The following is a 19,374-nucleotide window of genomic DNA, read 5'->3' on the forward strand; positions in this document are numbered from 1 at the left end:
TAATTTAAATCTACACAAAAGAGAAAAATAGTTAGTAAAATCCGCCTATTTGGTGGGCTTCTACAAGCCTAATTTTTTTTTTTTTTTGGTTACAAGGTGATTTGTACAACGTTTTGTTACAATAGCGCTAGTCTGCGTTTGAACAGAGGCACTATTTAACACAAACGTATTAAAAGAAAGGGAAAGACAGAGAAGGGAAAAACACTGAAACAGGGGGAATAGCTTCATTCTAGGCGGTTAGTGAGGTCATGCTAAGGTGGTAGGGTAGGGACCCTGGAGCCAATCAAGGGGTGCCACATGGTAGAGCTGCATTAGTGGAGTCGCTAGTTCATCAGGAGATCGGAGCAATTCTTTGTGGTCTTTCCGATGGCCGATGGAGTAGAGACTAACTAAGGGTGTGCACTCGAACCAGAGTCCAAAAGATAAACACTTGGACATTGAAGATGGTCTTGTCGGTATATATGAATACGAACCAACCCGACTTCCTAGTGCATGTGGGATATTGTGTTTCCCATGAATGCAAACCGACACAGATGGTTATAATTCAAACCATTGGTGCAGTTGCTCCGATGAATTGTCAACAATCTGATATATGTAGCCATTGGATAACTATGGTGATAGACTAATAGTGTGAGTCAATTGTAGTGTCCAGTTCATGAGAATCTGAGAATGAATACTTGTAGTTGCAGAATGAAACTTTATTGTAAATTTATTTATTGGAAATAAAGTGTTTCAACTATTGGTGGTGGGTTTTTCCTGAAAGGGTTTTCTGACGTAATTTTTGGTGTTCTGTCTCTGTGTTGATTCTATGTGTTTTGTCTATGTTATTATTAACATTTTGTAAAAGTTTTAAACTACATTCTTGCATGATCTTCCCTTTTAATTAACATTAGGAAGGCGTTTCCGCACTGTGCTTTCCTTACAGGTGGTATCAGAGCTTGGCCCGTTTTGTTATCCTTGTTGGGTAGGGTTAGTTTTTTGTGTCAGTTCTATTTCAGTGGAAGTATTGTAGAGTGTCTACTTGTTTGTTTTACAGGTTAATATGGCGAGCACCTCAGGGCGCATAGACATGGAAAAATTTAATGGTTCCAGTTTCAAACTATGGAAACTCAAGATGGAAGACTTGTTGGTTGATCGAGACCTTTGGATTGTTATTTCTGGGCAAAAACCTATAGACATGAAGCAAGAGGATTGGCAATTAGTCGAACAGAAGGCAAGGGGTCTAATCAGGCCATGTCTTGCTAATTTTGTTTTGTTAAACATCCATGAGGAGAAGACTGCACATCTTCTCTAGAATAAGTTGGGAGATATTTATCAAGGCAAGTCCTTGGTAAATAAATTTTTCTTGAGGAAGAAGTTGTACTCTCTGAAGATGGATGCAGGAACACCATTGGCAGACCACTTGAATGCATTCAACATGGTTCTTGCATAGTTAACTTCTATTGGTGTGACCATTCAGGAAGAATAACGTTGCATGGTGTTGTTGTGTTCATTGCCTGACTCTTGGGATCATTTAGTGATGGCTATCGGTAGTACTAAGACCTAGTTCAAGATGGATACTGTGGTTAACTCTTTTGTCAAAACAAATGAGAAAGAAGTCTTCTAAGATGACAAAAGATGCACTCTCTATTTGAGGGAGACAGGAGGACAAAGACAAGAAGAAAGGAAAGAAGTCCAAGTCCAAGTCTCAAGAGAGATCAAAATCTCTAGGCAAGAAGTCAAAGGTGAAGTGTTGGAACTGTGGGAAAAAAGGGCATATCCAAAAGGATTGCAAGGAGAAGAAGAAGAAGAAGAAGAGGAAGAAGAAGAAGAAGAAGAAGAAGAAGAAGAAGAAGAAGAAGAAGAAGAATCTATATGTTGTAGATTCTGGTGCATCATGTCACATGACCTCTCACAAGGAGTGGTTCTTGAAGTATGAACCATATGCTGGTGGAATGGTATACATGTTGAACCTATATGTTGTTGATGCTCTGCAAAAAGGATTAGAAAATCTGTTTGATGGCAACACACACAAGAGCACAAGAAACAAACGTTAGTGTTAGCAACAAAAGATTATCCTAAACAGGCATATCAAGAGAGATATTAAGCATGAAATAGAAAGCATATAAACATAGAATGAAATAGCTAATCAAGATGCTCATAGTTGCTCCTCCCTTGTTCCTCTCCTCTCCAAGTCCCAAATGAGTGTAGCTCTCAGCTTTTAGCACTAGCCATGGATGCCATATGGAGATTCAAGATGGTTGAATATGATAAGCAAATACTATACAAGAGTAGATAGTGATGCTATGAAAAAGCTCTATGCTAATGCCAGTATAACAACAATACTCTAAAATGCTTCCCCTTTTGCTTGAGGAGAAGGGTTCTATTTATAGAAGAAATAGGGAAATGAAGGGTTAAGATTGAGCAATCTTAACAAGGGTTAGGATTGAAAGTTGGGGATCCATGTGCACAATTGGCACCAATAAAATGGTGACAAGTTTCAACATAGGATTGGGTTGAGAGAAGAGGTTGGAGGCATTAAAGGCCTGAAAAGACCTCATGGTTATCTAGAAGGCAAGGGTCAAGTCTAAATTAAGATTACCCACTGGATTAAGAGTTAATCCAAGGATAAACCTTTGTGCAAATGTTTAAGAGATAATCATGGTCAAAGCATTAATGGCCTGATGAGACCTTTGGGTTGGGTAGAGGTTGAGTCAAAACAAATGTTTTAACCATGTGGGAGGGTTGAATTAACCATTAATGGTTATTGGAGACTTTGGGGATTAAGTGGTTGAAGGTTGGAAGCTTTCAAAGGTTATCCAAGACTTTGAGCCATTTAGTGGTTGAAGGTTGGAAGCTTTCAAAGGTTATCCAAGACTTTGAGGGTTAATTTGTTGAACACACAAAGCATTAATTGCTTTTCAAAGACTTTGGAGTCTTTGAGAAGTGACTCCAATTTGCTTAGGAATGTGACAATATTTAAGGGATGGATTAGGCTAATTAGGAAGGGTTTAGAAGAATCTAGAAGGGGTTTAGGCATACAAGTGGATTTTGTAGGAAAATGCAAGTGGGAGAAATTTTGGTATTTTCAATTAAAATAAAATCATTTATTTCAATTAAATGGTGTAATTTGCATTTGGATAAATATTCAAATAAATATTAATTTATTTAAATGAGAAAAATGAAGATAAAGCATTTAAAATGCTTGAAGACTTTGAGGGAAACCATTAAAGGCTTGAAGACTTTAAGGAAAACCATTAAAGTCTTAAGAAGACTATAGAAGGAAGCCATCAAGTTTGAAGACTTTAAAGCCATCAAGTTTGACTACTTTAAGGGAAACCATTAAAGGTTTCAAGTGGGTGAGGATAAATAGGATTTTAAATAAATAATTTATTTAAAATAGTTGTGCAATTTGTTTTTGTAGGAAAATACAAGTGGGTGGAGGATAAATGTGATTTAAATAAATTATTTATTTAAAATAATTGTGCAACTTGCATTTGTAGGAAAATGCAAGTGGGTGGAGGATAAAGGTGATTTAAATAAATTATTTATTTAAAATAATTGTGCAATTTGCATTTGTAGGAAAATGCAAGTGGGTGGAGGATAAAGGTGATTGAAATAAATGATTTATTTATTTAAATGTGAGAGGTGGGATTTTGGGGGTTTTAAATAAATATTAATTTATTTAAATGTGAGAGAAGATTTAATTAAATAAATATGATTTATTTATTTAATTAATGGTCTGAATTTGGTTAAGTGAATTAAATCAAATAAATTGAATAATTTATTTAATTAATAGGAGAATAGGGTTAAGATGAATTAATTAAATATTAATTTAATTAATTATTAATTGATGGTTAAATAATCAAATAAATACTAAGTATTCATTTAATTAAGTGGACAGATTTATGTGACTACAGTTGTAATGTAACCTCTGAAAAGTCTGTTAAGACAATTGTAATGATGCATAATGCTAATTCATTGGAAGATAGACTTCCAAATGAGAAAACAATGCTCTGGCATAACAGGTTAGGCCACATAGGTGAAAAAGGTTTAAAAGTTTTGAAGAATAAGAATCTAGTTGAAGGTTTGAATGATTGTAGTTTTGATTTCGATTCATGTGAAAACTGCATATATGGAAAACATAACCATGTTTAGTTTTATTCCAGTTCTCATAAGTCTTCTGACATTCTGGATTATGTTCACTCTAATGTGTTTGGTCCAGTGGATGTTCCTTCTCTATCTAAGTCTAAGTACTATGTATCTTTTGTAGATGATTATTCAAGAAGGGAATTTATGTACTTTCTTAAAAGTAAATCAGAAGTGTTCAGTCGGTTTAAGGAGTTTAAGAACCTTGTTGAAAATCAGACTGGGAGAAGGATTCAATGTTTAAGAACATACAATGGTGGTGAATACTGTAGTGCAGATTTCGACAAGTACTGTGTTGATCATGGAATTAAGAGACACAAGACTGTACCTTACACTCCACAATAAAATGGAGTTGTTGAAAGGTTGAATCAGTCTCTAATGAAGAAAGCAAGAAGCATGTTGAGCGGAGTTGGGCTGGAACAAAAATTCTAGGCTAAAGCAGTTGCTATAGTATGTTACCTATTGAATCATTCTCCTACTTTAGCATTGGTTGACAAACCACCTATGGAAGTATGGTCTGGTAAGAAACCTTCTTTAAGGCACCTTCATGTTTTTGGTGTAGAGGCATATGCTCATGTGCTTGATGTTAATAGATCTAAGTTGGATAACAAAGCTATGAAATGTATCTTCATTGGCTATGGAGTTGGTGTGAAAGGATACAAACTTTGGAATCCAGTGACTAGTAAGGTTATATACAACAGAAGTGTGATTTTTCATGAGCCGAAACCTATGTCACTAGATCACAACATAGGAAACCAAGGAGAAGCTGAGGTTGAAATTCCTTCAGCTAAGGAAGAATCTCCTGAGATATCTGAAGATGAGGAGAGTTCAAGTAGTTCAAGTAGTTCTGAAGAAGAACATGATGATGAGCCTCCTATTGAACCTTAAGAAGCCTCAACACCAGAGTTGAGAAGATCTACTCGAGAGAGGTGGAAACCTAATAGGTATACACCTAATAAGTACAGTCACTCTATGTTGAATGTTAATTGTGCTTATGCTATACTTGCATATACTGATGAGTCTAGGACTATCAAAGAAGCTATTAAAATGCCTGATTCAAATTCCTAGTTGGAAGCCATGAATGATGAAATTTCATCATTGGATAAAAATGGAACTTGGGATTTGGTGCCATTGCCTAAAGGTAGAGATCCTATAGGCTGCAAGTGGGTGTTCAAAAAGAAGTATGGTCCAGATGGTAGCATTGACAAGTACAAAGCAAGATTGGTTGCAAAGGGGTATTCTCAAAAGGAAGGTATTGACTATGGAGAGATCTTTTCTCATGTGGCTAAGCTGACATCTATCAGATTTGTCTTGTCACTTGCAGTAGCATATGATTGGGAGATTGAGCAAACAAATATGAAGACAACGTTTCTTCATGGTGATCTTGAAGAGATTTATATGTCTCGGCCTGAGCATTTTGTGGAAAAAGGTAAAGAACACTTGGTTTGCAGACTCAAGAAGTCTCTGTATGGTTTGAAACAATCTCCCGGAATGTGGTATCAAAAGTATGATACATTTGTTTTGTCCTTGGGATTTGTGAGATCAAAAGCTAATCATTGTGTCTACTACAAAACAGAAGGTGATAGGATTCTTATCATAGCTTTGTATGTAGGTGACATGTTGTTCATAGGAAATACAAAAGGTATGATCTCAGATTTAAAATCTCAGTTATCTATGAAATTTGAAATGGACTTAGGAGCAGAAAATTACATTCTCAAAATGGAGATCAAAAGGCATAGATCTAAGAGGAAACTTTGGCTCAGCCAGAGAAAATATATAACCAATGTTCTTGACAAGTTTCATATGTCTAACTGTAAATCACAGGTTGTTCCCATCTTGCAGGGAACTAAGCTGTATGTGCTTGACAGTCCGAAATCTCCAAAAGAGATTGCTGACATGAAGAACATCCCTTATGTAAGTTCTATTGGCATCTTGATGTATGCTATGGTCTGTACAAGACCAGACATTGCCCAATGAGTGTGAGTACTAAGCAGGTTTATGTCGAATCTAGGAAGGCCGCATTGGGATGCTATAAAGAGGGTGTTTATATATCTGAAGGGAACTTCAAATTTTGCTTTGTGCTATCATGGTCATTTTGATGATTCAAAGAAAAATCTCAGTGTATGTGGTTTTGTGGATTCTGATTGGGCAGGAGACATAGACAGAAGAAGATCCACTAGTGGATATGTTTTTGTCATGAATGGTGGAGCAATTAGTTGGATGAGCAAGCGGCAATCTGTAGTCGCTTTGTACACTACAAAGGCATAATTCATGGCGGCCACACATGCTTGTAAAGAAGTTGTTTGGCTTAGGTGTTTGAGTTCAGATACTGGTTTTGATGCAGGGCAGGTTAAAATTTGGAGTGACAGTCAAAGTGCCATATGTTTGGTAAAGAACCCTACTTTCCATGCCAGAACGAAGCATATTGATGTTCAGTATCACTTTGTTCGTGACATGGTGGAAGATGGAAAAGTTTATCTTAACAAGGTAGACACTCTGGAAAATGTTGCAGACACCTTGACGAAACCTATGAGCACTCACAAGTTCAGATGGTGTTCTAATTCTATGGGTCTTGATACCCATGTTTCTCAGTAATGTCTGGAATGGTGATCGGTCCAGTGAATTCCTTGTCAAGTGGGAGTTTGTTGGAAATGTGCCTCAAATTAACTTGACTTGTGTTCAGACTGATTGGAGTAACCTATCCTGATGGAACAACTGTTGGTGTGACTCTTGTTGGGCCGATGGAACCCTCTTCTTGTGATGGGCTAATGGATGAGCAGATCAAGGAAGATCCAGCGCTAGTCACTAGGTCGTGATGGGAAACTACTTGATAGAATATCCATCGTGACCCAGCGACAAAGAAGAGCTTCATTTCGGGCAATTAGTGAGGTCATGCTAAGGTGGCAGGATAGGGACTCTAGAGCCAATCAGGAAGTGACATGTGGCATAAGTGAGCAGCCCAGGTGAGATAAGGGTTGTGCAAATCGAGAAGATCCAACGACAAATTTGAGGAAGATCAATGGTGGAGTAAAATTCAGGGGCTATCAGCAGCTGTCGATGTACTGAGGTTGTGAAGTGCCCGAAATGGTATCCCTCGCGACATGGTGAGTAAGTGGTGGTCATTAGGTCGCGATGGGAAATTTCTCGTTAGACTTTCCATTGCGACCTAGCGACAAAGAAGAGCTTCATTCCATGTGGTTAGTGAGGTCATGCTAAGGTGGCAGGGTAGGGACCTCAGAGACAATCAGGGGGTGCCACCTGGCAGAGCTGCATTAGTGGAGTCGCTGGTTCAACGGGAGATCGAAGCAATGCTTTTATGGTCTTTTCGATGGCCAATGGAGTAGAGACTGACTATGGGTGTGTGCTCGAACCGGACACTAGTACATTTGGGCCTAATTTCCAATGGCTAATTGTCGGATTTGCGACGACCAAATGTCGGACTTCCGACCAACTTTACTGTCAAAAACTCATCGTCGGGCTTCCTAATGATGCCATTTGTGTTGGTAATCTGACAATGTAATGAACTCATCCGACGGCGGCTATATTTGCACCCCTCACCACAAATATCGACGGATTTTCATCGGATTTTCGATGGATGTTATGATTTCTCCTCAACGACCATCCGACATGGAAGTGACGTCGGATATACAACATCCTTGTCAGACGTTTCATTAGTTATCTTCGAAATTTTGACGATGAGAGATGATGTGGGTCAAACGGATTTGTTGTCGGTGAATGAAAGCATTGAACGAGTTCTATTTTTAAAAATTGCATTAAACATTTATTATTTATTTGATTCAGTGTTATTTGCAAAAAATTATTATCAATGATGTTTCCTTTCTCCAAGAATTGTCTAGGATCTTTCCGTCAGATAATATGTAACATCAAATGACTAAATCTTTTCTTTACAAATGGTTATTTTATTTAATTATTATCTGAGCATGAATTAAAATTTATATCTGTACGGAAGCAAAACATACAAGCTTTAGAGTCATGTGCAAGCAAATTTCCTAAAAGAAAGCAAGCAGGCATTATCTTGAATGACATGGAAACAAGCTCATCAACTGCCTAGAAGAGAGCAATTGGAGAAAAGCAGAGGAAAGTGTTAAAGGGTGATAAATAGATATAGAGTATGCAATACAAACAAACAATGTCTGGAGTGTTTGATGTGACGTGTCTAATTTATGTTCAGAGGGACTAACTAGTTTTGGAGTTCCTGCGAAACCTATTGGGCCACGCTTTGGAGGAAATCAATGTGTTCATGCAAGGAGCACCTTTTTTCTATTATGAGAATGATGCTTTTGCACCGAAGGATATTTGGAAGTCAATATCCAAAAATTTCTCTAGTGTGGAACCAAAGTTGGCGGACTCGAAGTAATTTCAGCTTTCAGAAGACCAATAAGTTATGTACACAATCTCCCAATAGAAGGGTGATTTCAAGCATTACCTCTCCCCCCCATGACTATTCAGGAAGCACTTCCTCAAACAAAGGACTATTGGGCTCCATGGGATCAAAGAAAAAATTTGAAGCATAGACTCTAGACGATGTGGTGGTGTCCTTCGTGAAGAATTTTGCATTATAATTGAAAATTCACGAGGGAAACTGCAAGATAGTGAAGAGAAATACAATCTTGAAAAGTGGGAAGAATGGATCTTGGTTTGGGTGGGGCCAAGTTAGGTGGCTCCTCTAGAGGTTGACGAGATAGAAATCATATTAGGATTTGAAAAACATCACACTCGTGGAACTTCGTGTGCGAGTGATCGATTCTGGTGTTTGGGTAATGCATTCCAAATAGATACCAAATTTAACACATCAATTTATATTTTGCATTGACTCTTAAAATATATAAAACATTAAATTATATTCAAATCATTTCACTTTAGACATTTATAAAAGAATATATTTTTTAAGTATATATAATCTATTAAGAAAGTAAAATTTTAAATTTAGTCAAGGGATTGTGTTATATTGGTTAAAGCATTGAGTTCTCATTGTGGAGCTCAAAGTTCAAATCCCAAAGGGACATCTAATATGGAATTCAAAGTTGTGACTCTTAGTCTTCCACAGTTGGCTTCTAGGTGGTTTCTAATAAGTGGATTATGTTTTGTGACTCTTGGTCTTCTTGGTCTTGATTCTAGTGTGGTTGCTCGAAATGAGCAAGTATTAGTGTCATGTAATGGTCTCAAGTTGATGCTCGTATGAGTAAAATATTTGTAAACGATCTAGAATATATATATATATATATATATATATATATATATATATATATATATATATATATATATATATATATATATATATATATATATATATAAGAAAATCAAATTTAATTTTAAAAAATCATCTCATAACCTTCTACAAAATAAATTTCATATACCAACCAAATTAGTGACCATATATGTATAAAGCTAAAATAAAACATTGCATTTCAACAAAGTAAAACTAGCTTTCTTTAACAACAAAAAGTAGGAACAATTTTATAGATAATATAATGCAATATGATAACAATGTGCATTAAAGACATGATATTTCAACAATCCAAATAGTAATATTTTTTTTATATCAACACCTGATAGGGGAAGAGCACCAGTTATGGTCGCAACTGTTCTAGCTCCAAAATAGACCTTTCGTACAACGTGTCAGTGACAGGTTAGTCAATCACATCCATTAACTGCAAAATCGACGATGTAAAATGTGCGACTAGCACACGTGTTAGTCAATCCGTACTGTCTTTTTGGAGCCATAATAGACGCGTCCACCAGTTACAACCCATTTCAATTACCGTTCACTCCTTGCTCACCCAAACCTCCAATTACTAACTTTAAAGAAACCCAAGAAATGATAACTAAAAGTTCATTAGTAAATTTCACATGTATTAATAGTGGCTCACTTTATTCCCAATAGTTAGAATATTTGGATTTTAATTGGAGTTGTGCAACTTTATTGGTACCCATAGCACACAACCACTAGGGCATTTGTACATAAGCATGGGCCATTTTTGAGGTGGTAGTAGTGCACAATATTGGGGCATCTTTATGCAAGTATTAGGTGACACTTTGAAATGACCACACTATAACCCTTGCACACATAATGGATCCCACAACATGTGTCGTTACTACCCAAAAGCCCAAGCTTAAGCTTCATATGAAAACAACAACAATAAAAAATCATTGAAATCTGATGTACCATAAAGAATCTATAGATACATGAAGTTAGCTATAACGACTAATAATATCCTTCCCCTATAATGATTTAAACGCTGGTTTTTGTTTTAATATAAATACATAATAGATGTCAAATTTAAATCTCGCCCTCTTTTACAATTTATTTCTATTGTGATGGTGACCAGAAACCATATTTTTGCAACGTGATTCCACCCTGTTTCATGGATATAAAAGCAACCTATTTGTTAAAATAACAAATTAATACGTTGAAATGTCCCATTTGCAACCACAAATAAATAATTGTACTAAACCCATAACGATGAATGCTAACTAGGTGGGCAACATAACAAAACTAATGCCCATCTTTTAGGGTTCACCGCATTAATGTACAAAAAGCCTGACGTTTGACAAGACCAGCTTATAACCAACGGTCGTCAACAGAAATTGAAGTTCGAACCGAAACCAGGTACGAAATTTAAATATCTCAAACGTGTTCCCATAAAAATCCTGTAAAATGTTGCGCTGAGATTAAATTACTTCTAAAAATTTAAATATCTCAAACGTGTTCCCATAAAAATCCTGTAAAATGTTGCGCTGAGATTAAATTACTTCTAAAACAGAAAGTCAAAAGTTATTTTTCGTCAATTTTATAATAGGTAACGATAATTATGTTGTTGTTAACAGCGACAGGTCCGGAGTTCGAATCTCGTGAAAAAGAAAGTACACAGCTCAACGGCGAAAGAATTCAAAATAATCATAATTATTATTTTATATTTAACATTCCTACCGTTGTGATGCTGGAAGGTAAAACTTGTCAACAAAATTCTGCGTGCAGGCAAATTTTTTCTGTTAATCTTACATTTTATGGTGGAAATTATTGTCGCACGCCTCGACTGTATCGGTAAAGTTAATTTTCTGTACCACGAGTTTTGGAGTTTGAAATCACCAAATGTTTGACTTGTAACGGCTATAAACATCTATTGAGAACCTTTCGGATAAAACTTTACAGGGGAATCATTAGTGAACAGTAGAAGAAATGAAATTTTCATGCAAAATCGTGTTTCCGGAGATTATTTGAGGTAAATACATGCTCGTTGCCATGGTTTTAGTCCATTTGAAGCATTTTCTAGTGTGTATTTTACTAGTATTAACATTAACAAATTCAAATCTTCGTATTTGGTTCTTCCCCAACCAGAAATTGTCTTCTCGATTACGGAAACACCTAAATTTCCTTTAAATATTTATATTTTGGTGAGGCAAATGCAGTGTCAAGAGCATATATGCTCTTCTGAGGCGGAACGAACTGGCGTCAAGTTTCAGAACTCCGAACAACATGTTTACGGCTAGCTTCTGCCGCATTTTGCTCTAAAAGTTGCTTTTTTTAAGCATTTCTTGAACAATGTAAGCTTTAGCATTTTGAATTTAGAGATCAAGATCTTCAGCTTTTAATAATCTGCTGAGCTCTGTTGTTTCTTTGAAGATTTATGAGTTATTTAGTGTTTCTTTGAAAATGTTGTTACCATTTGTCAAGACGAATAAAGAATTAGCTTTGTGATAAATTTTTAGTAGAGGTAGGCTTTTGGCATTAGAAATGCCAGATGTTAAGGTGATGTTAAACTTTTTTTGTTTGCAATCTACACGTAATTTCAGACTCCTTCCTGCAATGGTAGTTGGGAAAGCAAAGACGCCAGTGGGAGCTGAGAACAATCCTCCGGGACCTTTGCTGGAGGTTTCAAAAAATGTTCTCCTGTCAAATAAGAAGCAGTCGTCCGTTAACAGCTCTCTGCAGAAGTCCAAAGTTCGAGCCAGTGAGTACTCTGCTCGTGTAAAGAGATCTCTGATCGGGTACTTGCCTAAGGTTAACAATGCACAATCTCCTGGGGTTTCGGAGCCTATTTGTGCAAAGCGTAATGTGAACGAGCTTGAGCAGCTTGAGAAGGAATTGCAGGAGAAAGAGGCAGAGCTTATTGAATATAAGGAACGAGTCACTAGACTTTCCGAGCTTGAGAAAGAGTTAGAGTTTAAGAACATCGAAGCTCAGGTTATGATGAAAAAAATTGGCTCATTGGAAAGAGAGAAGATTCAAATGCGTGAGGAAATTGCTAGGGTTCCAGCCTTGGAAACAGAACTGAAAGCTGAAAAAGCACATATTGAAGAAATGAAGAAGGGGGATGCTTCAAATGCAGAAAAGAAAATACAACATTTAGAAATTGAATTAAAAGAATTGCGCCAATCAAGTGCAGAACTTGTACAACAAAATAATGAATTTATGTCACAGCTTGCAGCAGCTGAATCACAAATTGTTGCTTTGAGAAGCATTGCTGAGGTAAGTTCAAACAAGAACCCTCTGAGAACTGCTAGGTTGAATATCTGTAAATCTTTCAGCTTCATGTCCTCAAAGATTCATTTAAGATCTTTAGGAATCACTGTGAGTTCCTATTTTTTATTCAAGTGATAAATTTGATCAATGATTCAAAATAGGCTATAGAATATATAGTGCGGTTTCCAGAGCAGCCACTTAACAGAAATTTTAGATTCTTGCCAAAAGCCAATTAATGGTAGGGTTTTTTGATAACCTCATAAATATGTTCATAACTATTCAAAGAAACCAATTATACCCTTTCAACAGACTACCCTTCACTAAATTGCATAGACAATTCGGTTGCTATCAATCTAGAGAATATGCATGAATTTATAAATGAAACATTTTCCCATACTATATACTTTGTGCATATACTCTATTGGATGCTCTGTTTAGAAATTTTGGGTCCATTCTGCATCCATTCCCTCTTCTGTTGGATTTTTCCGTCTATACCTTAGCTTTGTACATCCTGTATCAGAGTCCCACTTATCTGGTAGTTCGAACCCTTTTTTGTGCTCCTGACTATGTTCAATTTGAATGTTCTTAAAGTTGCAAGATTCTATTGATTATAGTAGTATGTACATTTCTTGAAGATTTTATTCCCTTCTGTCTTATCCACCTATTAGAGCTTGGTCATTTCAAGGGTATCGAAATAGTTGAATTACTTTAACACTCTAAAGACAACCATTTCATGTGGAATTTGTGCAGAGTAATCTGGTTGGTCATTTCAAGGGTATCGAAATAGTTGAATTACTTTAACACTCTAAAGACAATCATTTCATGTGGAATTTGTGCAGATCAATCTGGTTGCAAAAGCTGAAACCGAAGAGTCTATGTTAAGGCACACAAATGAAGATCTTCGGAAACAAGTTGAAGGATTGCAGATGGATCGCTTTACAGAAGTTGAAGAACTTGCTCACTTGCGCTGGGTCAATGCCAATTTGCACTACCAGCTTAGCAGTTACAAGCAGACATCTGGGAAAAGGTCAGCAGATGATTTAAATGACAGTTTGAGTCCAAACTCACGGCGCAGTGCAAAACAACTTATTCTGGAATGTACCATGCCCGAGCTACAGAGAAAAAGGCAGGAAGATTCTGATAATGAGGGTTTATCATCTCGTTCATCCAGTACATCTGAATCTGGCGATCTTGATGATTTATCTTTCGAAAATTTTCAAGGGCTTATTGGTATCTCAAAAAGGTCAAGATTGATTGGCAAAAGGAAGTTGACCAAGAAAAGGAACGAATGGCAATTTGTACAAAATCTTTTAGATCAGGGCAGTGAGAAGGATCGCTCTTGCAATAGCAGTCCGAGGAATAGTTATTCTAGCTGCGAGTCAAAGGAACCATTGGAGCATCATTTTCTGCACCACAGACGAGAACTCAATGAAGGTACAGCTAAAATTTCTCTTTCTAATGGTCAACAAAAGACAAGGCTTGAGTCATCTAATGATATGCCTTCTACTCTTCAACCTACATCCAAAGGCTCTTCTTTCGAAGATAAACAAAAAATATTTCTTAAGAAGGAGAAGCAAATTAAGGAGGATAATCAAGTGCCCAAATTCTCTGAAGTAACTAAATTGACACCAGTAGAAGTTGAAAGAAGGGCATCACGGATACCAAAGCCCCCTCCCAAACCCAGTATTGGTCCTGCTGCAACAAATGGACCTATCAATTCAGACAGAAAAACAATGCCGCCACCACCTCCACCACCCCCACGTGCAGGGTCTAAAGTTGCACCACCTCCTCCTCCACCCCCACATGCAGGGTCCAAAGGAGCACCACCTCCTCCTCCACCCCCACATTTACGGGCGAAAGGGGCACCACCACCACTCCCTCCTCCCTCAAATACATTAGCACCTGGAAAAGATGTAATGCAGAGAGCACCCGAAGTGGTTGAGTTTTACCACTCATTAATGAAAAGAGATGCAAAAAAAGATTCCTCTGGAGCTGCATCGGTTGATACTCCAAATGTTGCAAATGCACGAAGTAACATGATTGGAGAAATTGAGAACCGGTCATCCCACCTACTGGCTGTAAGTATCATAATTCTTGGATGACCTGCAAATCTTTTTGTGATGGTTTGCAATGTGAAGAATGATTGTCTTCTTTGTCTTCAAACATCCTCCAGCTCTGAAGGGCAATTATTTTTGTGAAATGGGGTTTTGCAGATCAAAACAGATGTGGAGACTCAAGGTGATTTTGTCCGGTCTTTAATAAGTGAAGTTCATGCTGCAGTGTATACCGAGATAGAGGATGTTGTAGCATTTGTTAAGTGGCTTGATGAAGAATTATCTTTCCTGGTAAGTTGTTTCTTAAGATTGACAAGTTTATGTCAAAATAGAACTCTGCTGTTGTTCTCAAGAAAGGGTTTTGTAGCATTGCTTATTCTGTCTTCTTTACTTGCTAAGAACTAAAATTTGGAATATGAGTGTCTCTTCAAGAATGTGCTTCACTTATTAAATCTTCTCACTGAGAAAAGCAGTCAATCATATTCCTTGCTGGTCTTCATGATTTCATTCTTTCTATTTTCTAGCTGCTGTCAAACAAATAACCACACCTGCTTTCATGTTTGCAGGTTGACGAAAGAGCAGTATTGAAGCATTTTGACTGGCCAGAGAGGAAAGCTGATGCTTTGAGAGAGGCTGCCTTTGGATACTGCGATTTAAAGAAGCTGGAAACTGAAGTTACATCATATGAAGATGATCTTCATCAGCCTTGTGATGTGGCTTTAAAGAAGATGCTAACCTTACTGGAAAAGTAAGATTGCATAATTGACAATGTTATCCATAATCATTTTGGAGTATATGCTTCACATTTTAGACTTGTTAGAAATTAGAACCCATGTAAAACATTGAGCCTTACAGCTCAGAACTTCCATACCCAGTCTATCCTTGAAGAGGTTTTCATATTTCTTGTTTCTTCCTCTACACTGTACTACTCATGTAATTTGTTGCCTACTTACATCTTATAGCATTATGGATACTAAGATAGCAAGATGTAGAATTTAAATTTTTCACATATTAGAATTCATGCTGACTAAGTTGATGTTCAATATTGCTGCTACAAATAGTCTAGATTTAAATCAAATAGTGCTTGAAAATATCTCTTTTCTTTCGGGGAAAAATTGCATTGATCTCTGCTTACCTCTTTTGGCAGATTGGAGCATAGTGTCTACAGCCTTTTGCGAATGAGAGATACAGCAATGACACGATACAAAGAGTTTCAGATACCATGGGATTGGATGCTAGATACTGGAATTGTTAGCAAGGTACTTACTGAAATTTGGGGCAATGTATTGTAACTTTGTTCATTTAACATGCAAGCACTAGTTCATGTTGGATTATTCAGAATGCTTTTATCAGGGTGAGATGATTACTTTTTATTCAGTCTTAGGCTTATCTATTTCACAATTTCCACATATAATGGAGTTGGAATACTCAGGGTGTCCATTTAGACTATAACCTTGTCTGCTTCTTATCAACTGTTTAGGACAAAAAATCGAAATGTGCTCATGTTCAATTCTACCAGGATGAAGAAAATTCGTAATGCTTGATTCTTAGATCAATATTAAGAGAAAAAATATTGATGCTCGAATAATAATTGCAGAAGCTCTGATTCACAAAAGTATTTATAAGCTCCACTAAATCAAGCTTACAAATGATGTTGAGAAAGGAATATAAAGACAGTTCAAACTTTAGGATAATCTGGACTGCAAATCAAGCTTTATATTTGCAAGGATTGTTGTAATTTGGATCATAATAACAATAGGAAAAGGAGCAATCTGTGGGTATTCCTTATTGCATGCTGCATACAACCTGTCCTAGATAAAGTTGGAATGTTTTGAGGTGATTCCTTCTGTCCTACCACAACGAATTATGTTTTAGCTATTCTGATTGGAAAACAAAGGCAAGAGACAGAAAGAGGAAGCAGGCGGGACTGGAAGCCTCACATTGACCTAGACTTATTGCTTTACCACCTCCAATTATGATTTATGTATAACGATAATTTGTAAATAAAGGCAAGAGGCAATGAAAGAGAAACCCAGCTGGTTCTGTGGACAAGGGGCGTCACATTGGCCTGTTCACATATCCTGCTCCAAATATCCAGAGTCTAAGGAAAGTTAACAAAATATCTCTTCGTAAATTATCTTTGAAAGAAACAAAATGATTACTAAAGAATCCTTCACTGCAATTAAGTAATTTGTATAGCAAATCTGTGCTTGATGTTTGGTATCGTAATATGATCATATTTCTCATCTTCCTCCTCGCCGACAGGAATAATGGAGATGAGAACCAAACAGTTTGGCTGAGTATCTAGAATTTTTTCCCCTTTGATATGATGGGCCTCTGTTTCAAATGTGAATTAAAAATAGTTAACAGAAGGTACAGTAATGCCACTTTTGTCCCCTGAATAGCGAAGGGCAGAACTCAATGATTTTTGGTGAATATGTGAACATACTTATATTCCTAAGCTTTCAAAGCCGATGATAATGGAATACTGTTTCTGCAAATACCTTTCTTTCCAGAGTTTCTTATTAAATGTTGCTTCCAAAATACAGATCTTCTTGTCCTTGCTCATTAGAAGGTTGCCCCAGGATACAGCATATTAGTTGGAGGAATAAGGCTCTAATTCTTTGTGAATCCTCTTCTAAAAGCATAATAGATTCTTTTTGCAAACCAAGACAAACAAATTTCTAAGAGCAACTATTCCCGATGTTAACAAAACAAACCCTGATTCCAACTGCTTTACTTGGCGTGAGTTTCAGCTGTTTAGTAGTGTAATATTTTTATGTTTCCATTGATATTACACTAATAAATCTTTTTCTTTCTTACATTTTTGACAAGGTTTAGTTGATGCCATTGAGCGTTACAGCAGTTGTGATATGTTTTGAACATGGGTTTAATCTTTATGTTTGGTGCGAAGTAAAGTGATTTATTCATTATAAATGCAGATAAAGTTTGCTTCAGTTAAGCTGGCGAAAAAGTACATGAAAAGAGTTGCAATAGAACTAAAATCAATGGAATCGTGTGAGAAGGAGCTTACACACGAATTCTTAATGCTTCAGGGCGTCCGTTTTGCTTTTCGAGTTCACCAGGTTAGATTTCAGCTTAATAGTAATTATTTAGTATTGTGGAAATCTGATAAAATAAAATATATAGCTGCTAAAACAAAATTCATTGGGTTTTTGTTTACAGTTTGCAGGAGGGTTTGATACTGAAAGCATGTCTGCATTTGAGCAGTTGAGAAACCTTGCTCACATCTGCCATAAGAAATCTCAAGCAAGAAAACAGAGTGCAGGTCTACCAACTTGTTAGACCTGCCATTCATTAAGGGTTGCGATTTTCAAAATTTGCCCCTGAAAATTTGTTTTCAACATGATTGTTTATTACTTATTTAAACATTCTATATTAATGGAAACATTTTATGCTTGCCAGCCTTACAAAATGATTATTTTTTGTTTCTGTCTTCCATAGAGATTTCCCAAATACAACTGGAATAGCTCTGATGGTAGCAGCATAGATGTCCCGAACAGAAGTATATAATTTTAGACACATTTTCAATGTTCTGAATTGACATTTGAAGACCGAGCAATTTTGGTGCTTTGTAAGCCCAAATTTATTAAAAAAACTGTAAATCTTTCTCGTTTTCTCTTTTAATTATTGAAGATTCAAGAGCACCCTCTGTTGATGGAGGTAAATTTAGTTAGTTCAAATCCTCCTAGCGTGGATGGTTCGTCACAAAACATTAGGAATTATATATATACATCCTCGTTGATTAATTAATGAACATAATTATATTGACAGAAAGAGATACACAGATAGCTCGAGGAAGAAAGAGAAACGTATGAGATTATTCATGGTAATCGGTTTGAAACAATTCAAATTGCCTTCTATTAGGAAAAATTATATTCCGGACGTGAAAACGTTTTGCTCGTTCTTTAACCAACACTCTCAATAAATTCAATCACAAAATATTATTATAAAAGTAGCAGAAACAACATTATAAGAGTAGACAAATCCCTTCCCAATAGGAGTAGCTGTCATGTAACCATATCAGCCATTCAGTTCATCGTTGGTGGATGTTCAGAATGTACTGATAACTAACCTTGTTCAAATGGAATCTTGCTTTTGAATTTCAGTCTTTTTGATGGGTTTCTAATCTTGTGAGTTGTGTTTGGATGTTGATATATGGGGCAAGATTTTTATGAGTTTTAAGAGTGTCTTTTTTGATGAGGATTAATTGAATAACAGAAGTTGCATTTTTAAGAAATATCCGAGTTTTAGAAATTCATAATAATAATCTTAATAATATTTAAAAATTATAATAATCAAAATAATGCAGCTTTCTAAGAAATTTAATAGAAGATCAAATAATGAGAGTAAAAAATAGTAGATGAAGTCTTTTTACGATCATAAAAACAAAACTAGAAAATATGTTTAGAAGATTATTTTTTGTTACAAAAACTACATAATAGAGGAGGATACTAGAGGAAGCAAAGACAAATATCAATAAGAAGCTTGTAACATAGGAGTCTCTGAATGATTAGTTAGGCATGAGAGTTTGCCAAACTTGGATCTTTGTATATAAGCATTGATAGACACACACTTGGACTTAGGGAAAGGACATTGCAACTTAGAGCTCAAGTGTAATTGAGTAGTAATGAAAGTTAGTGTAACTAGTCAAGTTAATTTTTCCAAGTGAATTTCTCCATGGGA

The 19,374-nt window shown here is 36.3% G+C and overlaps 1 protein-coding gene across 1 annotated transcript; it reads left to right on the forward strand.

The window, feature by feature from the left end:
* The first annotated feature begins 11,175 nt into the window (after positions 1-11,175).
* LOC131049264 (protein CHUP1, chloroplastic) lies at positions 11,176-18,300 on the forward strand. Its single transcript, XM_057983309.1, has 10 exons — positions 11,176-11,194; positions 11,303-11,372; positions 11,560-11,694; positions 11,944-12,619; positions 13,453-14,691; positions 14,827-14,958; positions 15,234-15,415; positions 15,815-15,926; positions 17,610-17,753; positions 17,854-18,300. Exons 4-10 carry the CDS (start codon positions 11,957-11,959, stop codon positions 17,971-17,973), a joined length of 2,592 nt encoding a protein of 863 aa, XP_057839292.1. The 5' UTR covers positions 11,176-11,194; positions 11,303-11,372; positions 11,560-11,694; positions 11,944-11,956; the 3' UTR covers positions 17,974-18,300.
* Positions 18,301-19,374: the final 1,074 nt, after the last annotated feature.

Source organism: Cryptomeria japonica, chromosome 7 (genome assembly GCF_030272615.1).
Source record: "Cryptomeria japonica chromosome 7, Sugi_1.0, whole genome shotgun sequence".
Taxonomy (NCBI): Eukaryota; Viridiplantae; Streptophyta; class Pinopsida; order Cupressales; family Cupressaceae; genus Cryptomeria; species Cryptomeria japonica.

What these genes read in the sequence shown, in the direction of transcription:
- LOC131049264 (XM_057983309.1), top strand. Translation starts at nt 11,957, where the DNA reads ATGGTAGTTGGGAAAGCAAAGACGCCAGTGGGAGCTGAGAACAATCCT. An exon ending in ATGCTAACCTTACTGGAAAA is followed by an intron (nt 15,416 to 15,814) that starts GTAAGATTGCAT and finishes CTCTTTTGGCAG; the next exon opens with ATTGGAGCATAGTGTCTACA. An exon ending in ATACTGGAATTGTTAGCAAG is followed by an intron (nt 15,927 to 17,609) that starts GTACTTACTGAA and finishes TTATAAATGCAG; the next exon opens with ATAAAGTTTGCTTCAGTTAA.